This window comes from Bos taurus, chromosome 29 (assembly GCF_002263795.3).
Source record: "Bos taurus isolate L1 Dominette 01449 registration number 42190680 breed Hereford chromosome 29, ARS-UCD2.0, whole genome shotgun sequence".
NCBI classification, from domain to species: domain Eukaryota; kingdom Metazoa; phylum Chordata; class Mammalia; order Artiodactyla; family Bovidae; genus Bos; species Bos taurus.
Window position 1 is genome coordinate 39871469 of NC_037356.1, and position 16651 is coordinate 39888119.

The 16651-nt window shown below is 45.0% G+C and overlaps 1 protein-coding gene across 7 annotated transcripts in view; it reads left to right on the forward strand.

Annotated features, from left to right (window-relative positions):
- The window catches only part of TMEM138 (transmembrane protein 138), a 20217-nt gene extending 3661 nt beyond the window's left edge, over positions 1-16556 (forward strand). For 3 of the 7 annotated variants that reach the window (XM_059882901.1, XM_059882898.1, XM_059882899.1), the window contains 2 exons: positions 1259-1719; positions 15585-16556. In XM_059882901.1, the coding sequence (XP_059738884.1) occupies positions 1259-1719; positions 15585-15630 (507 nt within the window). In that variant the 3' untranslated portion in view covers positions 15631-16556. 7 annotated transcript variants of the gene reach the window in all.
- Positions 16557-16651: the final 95 nt, after the last annotated feature.

Sequence of the window (16651 nt, forward strand, 5' to 3'; positions counted from 1 at the left end):
CCTTGGAGGACTTGGAATGTTTTATCTGTGGGAACCCAGCATCTCTGGATGTTTATCTCACAGAATCCTTGATAAGAAACAGGTGAAGTGAATGTAGTCCAACCTGGAGCTCGACACATGAGAATTTCATAAGGCACTTTTTCTCAACCTTATGTGTTGAAGAACAGCCTTATCCAGGAGTCGAGGGGCACTTGTGGAACATTTGATTCATTTTGCCCCTGAAGACCTGCAGGTTAAAACAGGAAATTGAATCTGTACCATCATTAGCTGTTTGGGCAGGTGCGTGTTGATACAGGGTATCCTTAGGCATCAGTGTCCCATGGGAAATAGCCAGGCAGGAGTGCCACAAGTCTTCTGCTGTGTCCCCATCGCTTACATTAGGAGAATGAGCCTCTCGTTCTAACATAGTCCTCGAAGCCTGTGTTTTTGTGGTTTCAGATTTCTTTTTTGTTTTTCATGTTTTGTTTTGTTTTGTTTTTGCCGTACCTAGTGACTTATGGGCTCTTAGTTTCCTGACCGGGGATCAAACCCATTCTCTCTGCATTGGAAGTGCAGAGTCCTAACCACTGGGCCACCAGGGCATTCCTTCAGATTTCTTCTGCTCCACAGATTCTTCTCTGTGGGCATCTCATGTGTTTCTTTGCACTCATTTAATGGAACACATTAAAACCTCAGGGATCCCCAGGCATTTCTTTACTAAAGGCACCTTCTCAGACTAAACCTCCCATTAGGTTGCCCTGTGATTCCCCAGAGAGAACAAGAACTCACAGGGGAGAAGAAGCACAGTGCCAAAGTCTCAAGGTGCTTCCCAGAGAGGATTGTCTCTGCTCAGGTTCCTAGAGCCAAAATAGTCCTGGCTTTGTACTGTGAAGCTGCTAATCTGATTAAACCCTGAGGGCACCAAGCCTTTATCTGACAGGAACCAAGCCTCAGATTTCCAAGGCAAGACACTGACCATGCTGAACTCCTGAGATAATGTGTATCATTTCTCATTGGCCAAGGCAATGGGATGAAAGGAAATAAATGGCTTAGTTCAGACTTACTCCCTCAGGGTTAAAAGAATTACTTCCTCTGCAGCAAAACACAAGGGGACTTGTTGAAGCTTGTTTGAGAAACACTCCTTTGGCTGTGGAAAGAAAGAAGAGGATGAGATTAGCCCGATACTAAATGAAGCAGCATCTCTGCAGCTCACCAGGCTGGAGATGTCAGGGCCTCATCTGGCCATTCACTTTTCTCTGTCTACTCTTGTCTCCTTCAGAACTTACGCTGGAAAAACTCCAACTGCTTTGTCTGGACAGATGGACTTCAAACATTGTTTGTATTCCAGAGGTTAGGTAAGAACCACAGCAACCTCAGGCCTCACTTTGGCCCCATTTGTGGCTCTGGCAGCGAGGGCCTTGATCCTGGCTTCCCAGCCCATCACAACCAGCGTGAGATGAGTGGAACAGCCATGCCAAGACCAGGAGAGACCACTGCCCTCTGCCCTTTCTGGGAGTCACTGGGAAATCATGGGACAGGGCCCCTTGGCCTCGTCTGGTCGTGTTCTTCCCCTGAAACAAACACTCACTCAGGTGCATCCCTGACTCTTCTTTCCTGTTTATTTTCCACAGCGGCGGTGTTGTACTGTTATTTCTACAAACGGACAGCTGTGAGGCTGGGCGATCCTCGCTTCTACCAGGACTCTTTATGGCTGCGCATGGAGTTCATGCAAGTTCGAAGGTGACCGTTTTCTGTCACATCGATGAACGCCTTTCCTTCCTGACAGAAGTCACACTGGGGGCTCTGCAGAGGGGGCGGTTGGCCCTGCGTGCTAGGAAGTAGCTTGACATTCCGAGGACAGGCCCCAGCCAGCCAGTGTGCAGCAGGTGAAGAGGAGGCGCCGCCCTCCAGCACCTTAACGCGTCCCCAGTGCAGACTCCTGAATGCCGTCCCTTCCCAGCCTCCTGCCACAGTCCCACCCCCGTTCCCTCCCGCCCTCTGCCTTCTTCCTCACTAAGGGCTCTGTGGCTTTTCCCAAGGGAACTTTCCACTGACCCTAGTACAGGAGCAGCTCCCAGCCCCGCCTCTGTTTGCACTGCACACTAATGATTGAAGGATGCAAAGAGTGACTTTTCTGGGCTCCTGACTGAGCACACCTCAGACATTTAGATTTTATACCCAAGGTACTTTTTTTTACATTGTATAAATAGGAAATAAATTCTTTTCCATAAATGATGGAGTCTCTGCCTTGCTCAGTCCCTCTGCGGTTAAGAGGGATGCCAAGTCCTAGCCTAGCCTAGCCTTAGTGTCTACTTGGTCCAGTGGGCAAATTGAGCCACAGAGAAGATATGGGTATTCTTCAATCCCATTGTCAGTACAAGATATTTTTGCAGAAAAGATGTGATCTGATGCCCCACCCCCATCTCTGGAGTTTCAGACTTCATGTTTAATTCAGTCTTCCCCTGTCAGAGCCCAGAACTGTCCTCGGGAGAGTGAAATGTTCCCTAGCCTCTTTTGGCAAAAGAAATCTTAAACACTGGTGTGCCCGTAGTATCAGTTTTCTGTTGCTTAGAATAGTTGCGTGTAACAGACCCACCACCACACTTCAGTGCATGGCTCTTGAGTTGAGGCTCAGCTCATCTGACTGGGTTTGGGTAGTTTCTGCTGGGCTTACACATATGTCTGTGGTCAGCTGTGGGTCAGCCAGGCAGCTGTCATGATCTTGAGATCATTGACTTCTGGCTAACCTAGGCTGACCTCTGTTAGAATGACTCCGCTTCACATGACTTACTGTCCAGCAGGCTTGCCTGGGTTGGTTGACTAGACAGTGGCAGAGAAGCAGGAGATCAAGCTATAGGGAGCAGCCCCAGTTCAAGCCTCTACTGTGTCTCTTCAACTCCCATTGGTCAAAGCAAATCATGTGACTGAGCCCAGTGTCAGAATGGGAAAGCGCTAGGACGTTTCATGGCAAAAGACAAGGGTGCGGTCATTCCGCCCCACCAGAAAGCTGCCCCATGAAACTCATTATTCAGAAGTACTTTGGCCCAGGAGTTGGCAAACTTTTCCTGTTAAAGGTCAGATAGTAAATATTTTAGATCTTGAGGGCCATGTGGCCTCTGTTGCAGTTACTCAACTTTGACATCAAAGCACAAAAGCAGCAGAGATGAAACTCAGATGAATGACCCATGACACAAATATTTTGATTTTGTTTCAACCACATATAAATGTAAGTCTAATCTTAACTTGAGGGTCATACAAAACGGGCTAGATGTGCCCTCAAGCCATGGTATGCTGACCCCTAGTTTAGAAGCCTACAATGAAGTCCTAGGGAAAGAGAGGCTGTAGTTAATCAGCTGTGCTGTCAAGATTTATCAGATATTTTAAAAGAAAGTTACAGAGTTCTAAGAAAATACCTAAGATCTCATCCCCTATAATTGGGGGACGTGATCTAAGAAGTCCTAACAAAACCACCATCTATGTGTACTGTATCTTCGTCTGTACAAAAAATGACAACGGCCCAATTTTGAATCTTTTCATAAAAGCTCTTACAGGAATATTATCCCCTTTACTCATCACAACCCCTGAAAGATAGGAGATTTTTTTGTGTCCCCAAATGAATCAGGGCTGGATTGTTCTCTGCAGTCTTTGCAGCTAGTAAGTACAATCAAATGTTTGTTTTCCTCACTCCCAGTATAAATGCCACTTTGTAGTCCCAGGAGTCTCTTGGGGGTGTGTGTGTGTGTGTTCCTTCCTTCCTCCCTTCCTTCCCACCTCCCTCTCTCCCTCCCTCCCTCTTTCTTCCTTTGTTTCTTTATCTTGATAGTTAATGCATTCATGTGATATAAAATTGAAGTTATATTTGTGCAATTAGTCTTCCCACTTCTGTATCTCAGTCACTGAGTTCCTTCTCCCTCCCCTCCTTGACAATCTACATTTACTTGCATAATTTCTTACAGACAGTGTAATATTTCAGAAACATTTTTACAAAAGAAAAAATATGGCTACATCCTACCCTGGAAATAATATCATATCTTTAGTGCTATGTATTTATGTTTTATATACGGTTGTGATTATGGGGACTATGCCATAACCTGGTTTGCTTTTCTTTTTTCACTTAGCCGTAGGAATATATTTTTAAGATGTGATGTAAACTGATTGCTTGGGGCAGTTAGTTTTCAAAGATCAAAGGAAGAAAATAAACACTTTTAAAAGTGCTGACTTTTAATAGGATGGAGTTGCTTCTAACTGACCAATTAGAGAACTAGAAAGACCAGACAAAATATGAAAGTCATCTAAAAAGATCTTAGAGAATTGCTGAAGGAAAGATGATGAAAGGCCCTAAAATTCTGAAGTAGAATCAGGGACGTGAGCTGACAGTTTGCAGCAGACTTTCCCCTGGGAGCATTTGCTGACTCTGGGTTTGAGCAAGAGGCTGAGGATCCAAGCATTGCCCAGGCAGAGGGGACCAGAGAAGCCAGTGGAGCTTAGTGCTCTCATAACACTGGAAGAACAAAACTGGGGACTGAAAGAGCCTTAAAGACGTAACACATTTCTTCTTTTAGATACTTACCAAACACTGAAGCTGTATAGGGCCAGAAGCTATAAAAAGCTAAACCTCAAACTTCTGAAAAGCAGAATCAAATTTTTGGCAGGCTAATGGTGCTGATGACTAGAATTCAGGACCCACAATGGGGCAGGGACTGGTGAATACATAGGTCTTTCAGTTCAAAGCTCAGGAGGGCTCCTTACTAGGAACAAGGTGAAGCAGGCAGACTGAGGCTTATCAAAATCCCAGTGCAACCTCAAACCATGTGGTCTCGGAGTGAATTAAGGTGATCAGCCCCCATTCTCTTGGTATAACAGAGAAAAGACTGGAAGAAAAAACATCTAGAGGTGCTATAATTTTTTTTTATATACAATTTATAAATCCAATAAGAATTACTAGCAAGTCAAGAGATAAGACCATATTATTTAAAACCATAGCAAAGGTAGAAAATAGAAACAGGTGAGCCAGATAAGAACTAGAGGAAAATATGAAAGAAATGGATTAAATAGACTATACCTGCTGCTGAGTCACTTCAGTTGTGTCTGACTCTGTGCGACCCCACGGACGGAAGCCCACCAGGCTCCCCCATCCCTGGGATTCTCCAGGCAAGAACACTGGAGTGGGTTGCCATTTCCTTCTCCAATGCATGAAAGTGAAAACTGAAAGTGAAGTCGCTCAGTCGTGTCCGACTCTTAGCGACCCCATGGACTGCAGCCTACCAGGCTCCTCCGCCCATGGGATTCTCCAGGCAGGAGTACTGGAGTGGGGTGCCATTGCCTTCTCCAAGACTACACCTAAGGATGTCTAATAATGACTGAGTACTATGCTTGAGAATGACCCCTCCAACAAATAACTGTAAAACCTGAACATGATATGAAAAACAGCTACTTAAAGACTACTAGAGAATGAAGGGAGACAGTTTGACGGGGAGTTCACACTCAGGAGGAAATTGTGCAGAGAAAGTTTCCTATTTTTGCTGCTTATAACTTGGCAGCTGACAAAGCAGTAGGTACATTATGCTGGTGGACAATCACAGTACAAGTACTGAGCCAGGGCAACTGAAGCCACTGGAGGAAAAGATGGGAGCCTCAGAAGGGAAGAGGCAGCAATCACCAAGTTCTGTCTGCCCGCATCTCTGCCCAAGCTCTGGACCACAAATGTGTTGTTCAGATTCAAGCAACTCAGCTAAAGACAGAAAATCTAAACTGAGATTGGAGCTGCTGCCCCGTAAGTGTGGTCTGCACTGTATATCCACCCAAAACAGACTTCCCAGGTGACTCAGTGGTAAAGAATCTGCCTGGCATGCAGGAGACCCAGGCTCAATCCCCGGAAATCCCACAGATAGAGGAGCCTGGAGGGCTACAGTCCATGGGGTCAAAAAAGAGCCAGAAAGGACTTAAGAACTAAACAACAACAACAATCCACCCAAGCTAACTGCCTGATAAAAGAACCGTCACTCTTTGGAGACAAATAATACAAGCCAGAGTCTCCACAATTTAATGTTCAAAACCGACACCAATACTGAGGTGACCCAGAGACTGGAGTTAACAGACAAGGATAATAAAACAGCAGTGAAATTATGTTCTCAGTGAAGAAAAAGATAGGCAACCTCAGCAAAGAAACAAATGACTTTTGAAAACTAGAAACTCTGGAAATAAAAATTACAACAACTGAAACATTTTTAATCAAATGGATAGATTTAACAGCAAAAAGATTACAGAACTGGTCAATGAACTAGAAGGTAAACTGATAGGAACGCCCCACGCTGCAGAACAGAGACAAAAAGAGTTTTTTTTAAAGTCTCCCAGGCCAGTTAGATAATGTCAAACAGTCTGACAAATGTATGATTAGAATCCTAGAAGGCAAAGAGAAGGAAGAAAGGAAAAAAAAAAAAGGCAAAACTTTTCCCAAATTTGATGAAAAGAAATGTACAGATTTTAGATACTCCACAAAGCCACTTTAATTAACACAGAAAGGCCACATCTAGGAACATCATAGGCAAAAGCTAAAGATGAAGAGTAAATCTTGAAAGCAGCAAGAGAAAAACAAAACACATACAGAGGAACAACAATTATCAACTGGCTACTCACCAGAAATCAGAGGCCAGCAGAGAGTGTAACACCATCTCTAAAGTGCTGCAAGAAAAAGAGGTCAACTCAGAAATCTAAATTTACCAAAAATATACTTCAGATATAAAACTGAGAGAATTTGTTGCCAGCAATCCAGTGCTATAAAGAAATGCTAAAGGAGTTGTTTGGCTTGAAGAGGAATGATAACAGATGGAAACTCAGATCCTCTGAAAGGGATGGAGTACATCAGAAATAGTATCTGAGTAAATATAAAGACTATTTTTAAATATTTTTCTTATTAAGTTATTTATAATACATATGAGTATAAAATGCAGTTTTCCATGTACACAGAGTAATGACCAGTGCAAGCCACATGCTGAACCATAAAACAATAATCAGTACATTTAAAAGGAGAAAGAGCACTTTTTTTGACAATAATGGAATTGAGTTAGAAATCAGTAACAATAAGATAACTAGGTGGTCCAATCTAAGTCCAATCACAAGACAGAAACCACCTAGTAATTTAAACGTGGCAGGTTTAATATAATCCTTAAATTATAAGAGAAAGTGGAGTCGCTCAGTCGTGTCCAACTCTTTGCGACCCCATGGACTGTAGCCTACCAGGCTCCTCCGTCCATGGGATTTTCCGGGCAATAGTACTGGAGTGGGCTGCCGTTTCCTTCTCCAGGGATCTTCCCGACCCAGGGATCCAACCTGGGTCTTCCACTTTGTAGGCAGATACTTTACTGTCTGAGCCATGTGGGAGACCCGGGTTGCCATTTCCTCCTCTAGGGGATCTTCCCAATCCAGGGACCGAACCTGCATCTCCTGTGTCTCCTGCGCTGGCGGGCAGATTTTTTTACCACTGACCCACCTGGAAAGCCCTATAAAAACGTAAAGAGAATTCTAAAAGGGTACCTGAGGGCTGAGGACAAACTTTGTAGGGCCCCCACCCCCAAATCTGGGGTTTAGACCTCACAGCAGCCCACTGGGTGGTGAACAAGTTCACTGGTTGGCCAAGGCAGAGCTGGTTCACAGTTGCCAGGCAAGAAACAACCTTCTAGGGCACAGATGAGCCAAGGCTGTTGGGCAGGTGCACACAGCATGCCCCACGTGCACAAGGCCTGCAGCACACGATGTCCATGCCAGGCATGGAGGGCCACGGGAGTCAACCCTCTCGGAGAAGAGCCAAGGTCCGTGAGCAGACATGTGGAGGTGGGCCCCGCTGTGGATACACACTGTCCATGCCTGAGGGCTTGGGGGAAAGTGATCCAGGGCAGAGATAAACAAGGCTGAGGGGGCAAGCGCACAGAGTTAGGGAACTGCCATGCGTGCCAAGGCCTGGAGCATGCGCTATCCTCGACAGGAGGGCCACAGCAAAGTGGTCACCAGGCATGGACCAGGTTCGTGAGGTTGCTGAGGGAGTGCCCGCTCTTGGTATGTGGTTGGAGAGGACCATCTGATATCCTAGCTGTCCTCACACACATGCACCGCTGAGACCACAGAGCAGGAGCAGGAAAAGCAAACCAGAGCTTATGGGAGCTAGGAAGACAAGCCCTTTCCTTCCCTCACTATCCCTCCAGCGCCCTCTACAGACAGGGCTTACCATTGTGCTCACTGAAAGGGAGAAATGCCAGGTCCAGTCTGGAATCACAGGACAGGTTCTGAAGGTGAATGCAGAGCTCATGTCCGTCTTTTCACCTACTTAGCTTTCTTTTTTTTTTTTTTTCACCTACTTAGCTTTCATGCACCATTCTACACTTATCTGAACTTCCATGTTGCATTCCTACTGACAACATATATCTATTCTTAAAAGCGACATTCTCGGGACTTCCCTCGTGGTGCACTGGACCCAATGCAGGAGGCCTGGATTCGATTTCTGGTCAAGGAACTAGGGTTAGGATTAGGATTACCCCACAAATAAGATTTTGCAGCCTCATCTAACCTGCGTGTCACAACCAAGACCCGATGCAGTCAAATAGATAAAAGTATTTTTTTAAGTGACGTTCTCACTCTTCCCCTAAAATGAGAAAACATACAGTCCCAACAGTCATGGTATCCATAGCTGACTATATTAATTACTCCACAAATTTGTCATGGTCTCACTAAATATTCTATTACATAAAGATTAAATTATGAAGTTGACCTCCAACAAATAGTCAATAGAAAGGTAAAAAGGAGAAAATGGTCAGTACATACAAATAAACACATGCATGCATGTCAAGTTGCTTCAGTCGTGTGCGATTCTTTTTGACCCTATGGACTGTAGCCCGCCAGGCTTCTCTATCCATGGGATTCTCCAGGCAAGAGTACCTGAGTGGGTTGCCATGTCCTCCTCCAGGAATCTTCCCAACCCAGGGATTGAAACTGTGTCTCCTGCATCTCCTGCACTGCAGGTAGATTCTTTACCACTGAGCCAGAGGGAAGCCCCCAAAACACAGGCATGCAAGGAACAAAGAAACACAAAAAACTACCAGAGCTCTCGTTTTTGTAATTGGTCACTTTTATAACTGGTCACAAAGTTGTAGTTGATAACCATGGCTTCCTGCTACAATTCCTATGTTGATAATTCTCTTTCCCTCAGCTCAAGCTTCTGCTGCTGCTCTGGGTTCTTTACCTGTTGTTGTTCAGTCACTAAGTTGTGTCTGAATCTTTTGTGACCCATGGATTATAGCCCACCAGGCTCCTCTGTCCATGGGATTTCTCAGGCAAGAATACTGGAGTGGGTTGTCATTTCCTTCTCCAGGGGATCTTCCTGGACCAGGGGTTGAACCCACGTCTCCTGCAATGCAGGTAGATTCTTTACCACTGAGCCACCAGGGAAGCTTTCTTTACTATTCAGTTCAGTTCAGTGGCTCAGTTGTGTCCTACTCTGCGACCCCATGAATCATAGCACGCCAGGCCTCCCTGTCCATCACCAACTCCTGGAGTTCACTCAAACTCATGTCCATCGAGTTGGTGATGCCATCCAGCCATCTCATCCTCTGTTGTCCCCTTCTCCTCCTGCCACCAACCCCTCCCAGCATCAGGGTCTTTTCCAATGAGTCAACTCTTCACATGAGGTGGCCAAAGTACTGGAATTTCAGCTTCAGCACCAGTCCTTCCAATAAACACCCAGGACTGATCTCCTTTAGGATGGAATGGTTGTATCTCCTTGCAGTCCAAGGGACTCTCAAGAGTCTTCTCCAACACCACAGTTCAAAAGCATCAATTCTTTGGCGCTCAGCTTTCTTCAAAGTCCAACTCTTGCATCCATACATGACCACAGGAAAAACCATAGCCTTGACTAGCTGGACCTTTGTTGGCAAAGTAGTATCTCTGCTTTTGAATATGCTATCTAGGTTGGTCATAACTTTGCTTCCAAGCAGTAAGCGTCTTTTAATTTCATGGCTGCAATCACCATCTGCAGTGATTTTGGAGCCCCAAAAAATAAAATCTGACACTGTTTCCACTGTTTCCCCATCTATTTCCCATGAAGTGATGGGACCGAATGCCATGATCTTCGTTTTGTGAATGTTGAGCTTTAAGCCAACTTTTTCACTCTCCACTTTCACTTTCATCAAGAGGCTTTTTAGTTCCTCTTCACTTTCTGCCATAAGGGTGGTGTCATCTGCATACCTGAGGTTATTGATACTTCTCCCGGCAATCTTGATTCCAGCTTGTGCTTCCTCCAGCCCAGCATTTCTCATGATGTACTCTGCATAGAAGTTAAATAAACAGGGTGACAATATGCAGCCTTGACGTACTGCTTTTCCTATTTGGAACCAGTCTGTTCCATGTCCAGTTCTAACTGTTGCTTCCTGACCTGCATACAGATTTCTCAAGAGGCAGGTCAGGTGGTCTGGTATTCCCATCTCTTTCAGAATTTTCCAGTTTATTGTGATCCACACAGTCAAAGGCTTTGGCATAGTCAATAAAGCAGAAATAGATGTTTTTCTGGAACTCTTTACTGTTAGAGTAACCCAAATCCTCATTCCTAAAGGATCTGAGTTCTACTTTTGGGGGGAGGGGCATGGGTGTATTAATAGGTGCCCCAGAGCATCCTCTGGGGGTTCCAGACATAGTCTTTCTTGTCTCTCTTGTGTAGCTGCAACCCAATTTTCCCTTGTGACTCAGGATCAATCATTCTAGCCAGTAGGTTGGATGCCCCCTGCTTCTTTTTGTTCTTTGATTTAGTGGCATAAGGAGCCCAGATTGACCAGGTGGCAATCTCATTTTCCAGTTCAGTAATACATTGTTCTGTCTCCTTGTGGAACATGACTCACTTGAGAACTAAGATCTCCAAATCAGCAGGCTCAAATTTTTCAGCGTAAGAGGCAAAAAACTCTGGGGGTGGTTTATTAGGTGTAATAGTGAGAGAAGTCATTCCCACTCCTACCTGTTGAATCCTGGACCCATGTGAGCTGGCTGGGGGGAAAACAATACCATATAATGGTCTCCGATTCAAAGACATACTTCATTCTGTTTATTAGAACCCCCATCCTTTCAGTATATTGTCTCCCTACTGATACTATAACTGAGTCTACCGTGAACCATTCTACTTTTCAATTACACCACCTTCTTCCAGGCGACGAAGTATGCGTGGTTAAGACCAGTTATTTCCAGAGGCATAAGCCCATTGCCACACTTCCTTTGCTGTAAAATGAGTTTCTCCATCAGATGCAATGTTGTGTAGAATGCTATGAGGGGCACATCGTGTCTCTTTTGAGAGGATCCGAGGAACCTTCACTTTTATGAAATGAGCCAAGGCTGGTGAGTGGGTGTGCAGAAGAATTGAGGCACTCCTGCAGGGGCAGAGTCTGGAGGGTGTGGGGTCCACATAGGAAGAGCCCTAGGAAACAACCCTCGGGGTGCAGGAAGTCAAGGCTGGTGGGCAGGGGGACACAGGGGATCAGGAGGCTGCTGCAGGTGTGAGCCAGAGGCAGGGTGAAGATCACCAGGCCTGGCCTGGGGCTGAGACCAGTGAGCTCCCAATCCCCTGCTGGAACACAGCTGGGGCAGAGCACCGCTGGATGTCCTCACGCATATGCACCTCTGACTGTGCAGCAGGAGCAAGAAAAACCAAAACATTGCAGGCTGGAACCAGGAAGCAAAACCCCTTTCTTCCTGCAGTGTCCATCCAGTGCCCTCTAGTGACGGAGCCTAACATGGTGCTCACTGAAAAGGAGACATGCTTTCAGTCCAGTCCATGACTGCACAACAGGTACTGAAGTGTCTGTCTGAAGCTGAGGACCAATATGTTGATAACTGCCACACTGGAAAACCACTAAATATTTACAAGTTAAACATTACACTTGTAAATCATCATGGATCAGAGAAGACACCGGGCTTCCCTGGTGGCTCAGACGGTAATGAATCTGCCTGCAATGCGGGAGACCTGGGTACGATCCCTGGGTTGAGAAGATTCCCTGGAGGAGGTCATGGCAACCCACTCCAGTATTCTGGCCTGGAGAATCCCCATGGACAGAGGACCTTGGCGGGCTACAGCCCATGGGGTTGCAAAGAGTTGGACATGACTGAGCAACTAAATACATATAGCACAGCACAAAGAAAAAACCATAAGAGAAATTAGAGAGTACTTTAAACTACATCATAATGAAAATACAACATTTAAAATCCATATCATAGGGACTTCCTTAGTGGTCCAGTGGTTAAGAATCCACCTTGCAATGCAGGTTTGACCCCTGGTTGGGGAGCTAAGGTCCTACATGCCGCAGAACAACTAAGCCTGCTTGCCACAACTAGAGAGTCCATGTGCCACAATGAAAGATTCCCCATAATGCAACAGATATCCCGTGTGTCACAACAAAGACTTGACATCAGATCAGATCAGATCAGTCGCGTCCAACTCTTTGTGACGGGGTCGCAAAGAGTCGGACACGACGGAGCGACTGAACTGAACTGAACTTGGTAAGAATATCCATTATCACTACTTCTATTTAAATTATACTGGAGGTCTTAGCCAGTACAAGAAGGTAACTTGAAAAACTGAAAGTACAGGGATTGAAAAGGAAGAAGTAGAACTATATTTATTTTCTGATGATATGATATTATGTACATTAAGATCCAAAAGAATCTTTGTATTCTGTTGCTCAAGGAGATGTTTGTCTAGGTGCAAGTACTCTATCAAAAGGTTCCAGGCCCAAACCACACTGAAACATTACTTCCCACCTACTTGGATAGTGATGATAATAATTTTAAAAACTGAAAATAAAAGGTATTGATAAGGATGCAGAGAAATCGGGATCCTTGTACAGTGTTGGTGGAATGTAAAATGCTTACGGACACTGTGGAAAACAGTTTGATGGCTACTTGAAAAGTTAAACATGGGACTACGCATTGTTTCAAAATGCTGCTAAGGCCCTACGACCAGTGACTGACGCCGCCTCACCCACAGGCTCGGCAGAAAACAACTCCCGAGTGGCGATTAAGACTTACCAGCAGACTTCACGACACTTCACGGCCAAAATGACACCATTTTCCACCTCGGCCCAGTGTTCAACAACTGACAGTTGCTTGCAGGAACTCTCCAGAACAAACCAATCACACACACACTCATCAGTCGCTCAGTTGTGTCCGACTCTTTGCGACCCCATGAATCGCAGTACGCCAGGCCTCCCTGTCCATCACCAACTCCCGGAGTTCACTGAGACTCAAGTCCATCGAGTCAGTGATGCCATCCAGCCATCTCATCCTCTGTCGTCCCCTTCTCCTCTTGCCCCCAATCCCTCCCAGCATCAGAGTCTTCCAATGAGTCAACTCTTCCTATGAGGTGGCCAAAGTACTGGAGTTTCAGCTTCAGCATCATTTCCTCCAAAGAAATCCCAGGGCTGATCTCCTTCAGAATGGACTGGTTGGATCTCCTTGCAGTCCAAGGGACTCTCAAGAGTCTTCTCCAACACCACAGTTCAAAAGCATCAATTCTTCGGCCCTCAGTCTTCTTCACAGTCCAACTCTCACATCCATACATGACCACAGGAAAAACCATAGCCTTGACTAGCTGGACCTTTGTTGGCAAAGTAATGTCTTTGCTTTTGAATATGCTATCTAGGTTGGTCATAACTTTCCTTCCAAGGAGTAAGCGTCTTTTAAATTCATGGCTGCAGTCACCATCTGCAGTGATTTTGGAGCTCAGAAAAATAAAGTCTGACACTGTTTCCACTGTTTCCCCATCTATTTCCCATGAAGTGGTGGGACCAGATGCATGATCTTCGTTTTCTGAATGTTGAGCTTTAAGCCAACTTTTTCACTCTCCACTTTCACTTTCATCAAGAGGCTTTTTAGTTCCTCTTCACTTTCTGCCATAAGGGTGGTGTCATCTGCATACCTGAGGTTATTGATACTTCTCCCAGCAATCTTGATTCCAGCTTGTGTTTCTTCCAGTCCAGCGTTTCTCATGATATACTCTGCATAGAAGTTAAATAAACAGGGTGACAATATACAGCCTTGACGAACTCCTTTTCCTATTTGGAACCAGTCTGTTGTTCCATGTCCAGTTCTAACTGTTGCTTCCTGACCTGCATACAGATTTCTCAAGAGGCAGGTCAGGTGGTCTGGTATTCCCATCTCTTTCAGAATTTTCCACAGTTTATTGTGATCCACACAGTCAAAGGCTTTGGCATAGTCAATAAAGCAGAAATAGATGTTTTTCTGGAACTTTCTTGCTTTTTTCATGATCCAGCAGATGTTGGCAATTTGATCTCTTGTTCCTCTGCCTTTTCTAAAACCAGCTTGAACATCAGGAAGTTCACGGTTCACATATTACTGAAGCCTGGCTTGGAGAATTTTGAGCATTACTTTACTAGTGTGTGAGATGAGTGCAATTGTGCGGTCGTTTGAGCATTCTTTGGCATTGCCTTTCTTTGGGATTGGAATGAAAACTGACCTTTTCCAGTCCTGTGGCCACTGCTGAGTTTTCCAAATTTGCTGCCATATTAATAGCAGCACTTTCACGGCATCATCTTTCAGGATTTGGAATAGCTCAACTGGAATTCCATCACCTCCACTAGCTTTGTTTGTAGTGATGCTTTCTAAGGCCCACTTGACTTCACATTCCAGAAAGTCTGGCTCTAGGTCAGTGATCACACCATCGTGATTATCTGGGTCGTGAAGATCTTTTTTGTACAGTTCTTCTCTGTATTCTTGCCACCTCTTCTTGATATCTTCTGCTTCTGTTAGGTCCATACCATTTCTGTCCTTTATCGAGCTCATCTTTGCATGAAATGTTCCTTTGGTATCTCTGATTTTCTTGAAGAGATTCCTAGTCTTCCCCATTCTGTTGTTTTCCTCTGTTTCTTTGCATTGATCGCTGAAGAAGGCTTTCTTATCTCTTCTTGCTATTCTTTGGAACTCTGCATTCAGATGCTTATATCTTTCCTTTTCTCCTTTGCTTTTCTCTTCTCTTCACAGCTATTTGTAAGGCCTCCCCAGACAGCCATTTTGCTTTTTTGCATTTCTTTTCCATGGGAATGGTCTTGATCCCTGTCTCCTGTACAATGTCACGAACCTCATTCCATAGTTCATCAGACCCTCTATCTATCAGATCTAGGCCCTTAGATCTATTTCTCACTTCCACTGTATAATCATAAGGGATTTGATTTAGGTCATACCTGAATGGTCTAGTGGTTTTCCCTACTTTCTTCAGTTTCAGTCTGAATTTGGCAATAAGGAGTTCATGGTCTGAGCCACAGTCAGCTCCTGGTCTTGTTTTTGCTGACTGTATAGAGCTTCTCCATCTTTGGCTGCAAAGAATATAATCAATCTGATTTCGGTGTTGACCATCTGGTGATGTCCATGTATAGAGTCTTCTCTTGTGTTGTTGGAAGAGGGTGTTTGTTATGACCAGTGCATTTTTCTTGGCAAAACTCTATTAGTCTTTGCCCTGCTTCATTCCATATTCCAAGGCCAAATTTGCCTGTTACTCCAGGTGTTTCTTGACTTCCTACTTTTGCATTCCAGTCCCCTATAATGAAAAGGATATCTTTTTTCAGTGGCTGCACGGGCGCAGGAGGACCTAGAGGAGCTATCCCACGTTGAAGGTCAGGAAGGGTGGCGGTGAGGAGATACCCATCATCCAAGGTAAGGAGCAATGGCTGCGCTTTGCTGGAGCAGCTGTGAAGAGATACCCCACACCCAAGGTAAGAAAAACCCAAATAAGACGGTAGGTGTTGCAACAGGGCATCAGAGGGCAAACACACTGAAACCATACTCACAGAAAACTAGTCAATCTAATCACACTAGGACCACAGCCTTGTCTAACTCAATGAAACTAAGCCATGCCCGTGGAGCAACCCAAGACGGGCGGGTCATGGTGGAGAGATCTGACAGAATGTGGTCCACTGGAGAAGGGAATGGCAAACCACTTCAGTATTCTTGCCTTGAGAACCCCATGAACAGTATGAAAAGGCAAAATGATAGGATACTGAACGAGGAACTCCCCAGGTCAGTAGGTGCCCAATATGCTACTGGAGATCAGTGGAGAAATAACTCCAGAAAGAATGAAGGGATGGATCCGAAGCAAAAAGAATACCCAGCTGTGGATGTGACTGGTGATAGAAGCAAGGTCTGATGCTGTAAAGAGCAATATTGCATAGGAACCTGGAATGTCAGGTCCATGAATCAAGGCAAATTGGAAGTGGTCAAACAAGAGATGGCAAGAGTGAATGTCGACATTCTAGGAATCAGCGAACTGAAATGGACTGGAATGGGTGAATTTAACTCAGATGACCATTATATCTACTACTGTGGGCAGGAATCCCTCAGAAGAAATGGAGTGGCCATCATGGTCAACAAAAGAGTCCAAAATGCAGTACCTGGACGCAATCTCAAAAACAACAGAATGATCTCTGTTCGTTTCCAAGGCAAACCATTCAATATCACAGTAATCCAAGTCTATGCCCCAACCAGTAATGCTGAAGAAGCTGAAGTTGAACAAACCAATCAGGTATGACCAAAACTGCCACTTGTGAAGATTTTGTAAGCAGCAGGTGCACAAGGTGAAATGTTCATTGGTAACGAGGTCATGTATTATCTAGGCCAGTATACATTGGTGAGTTAC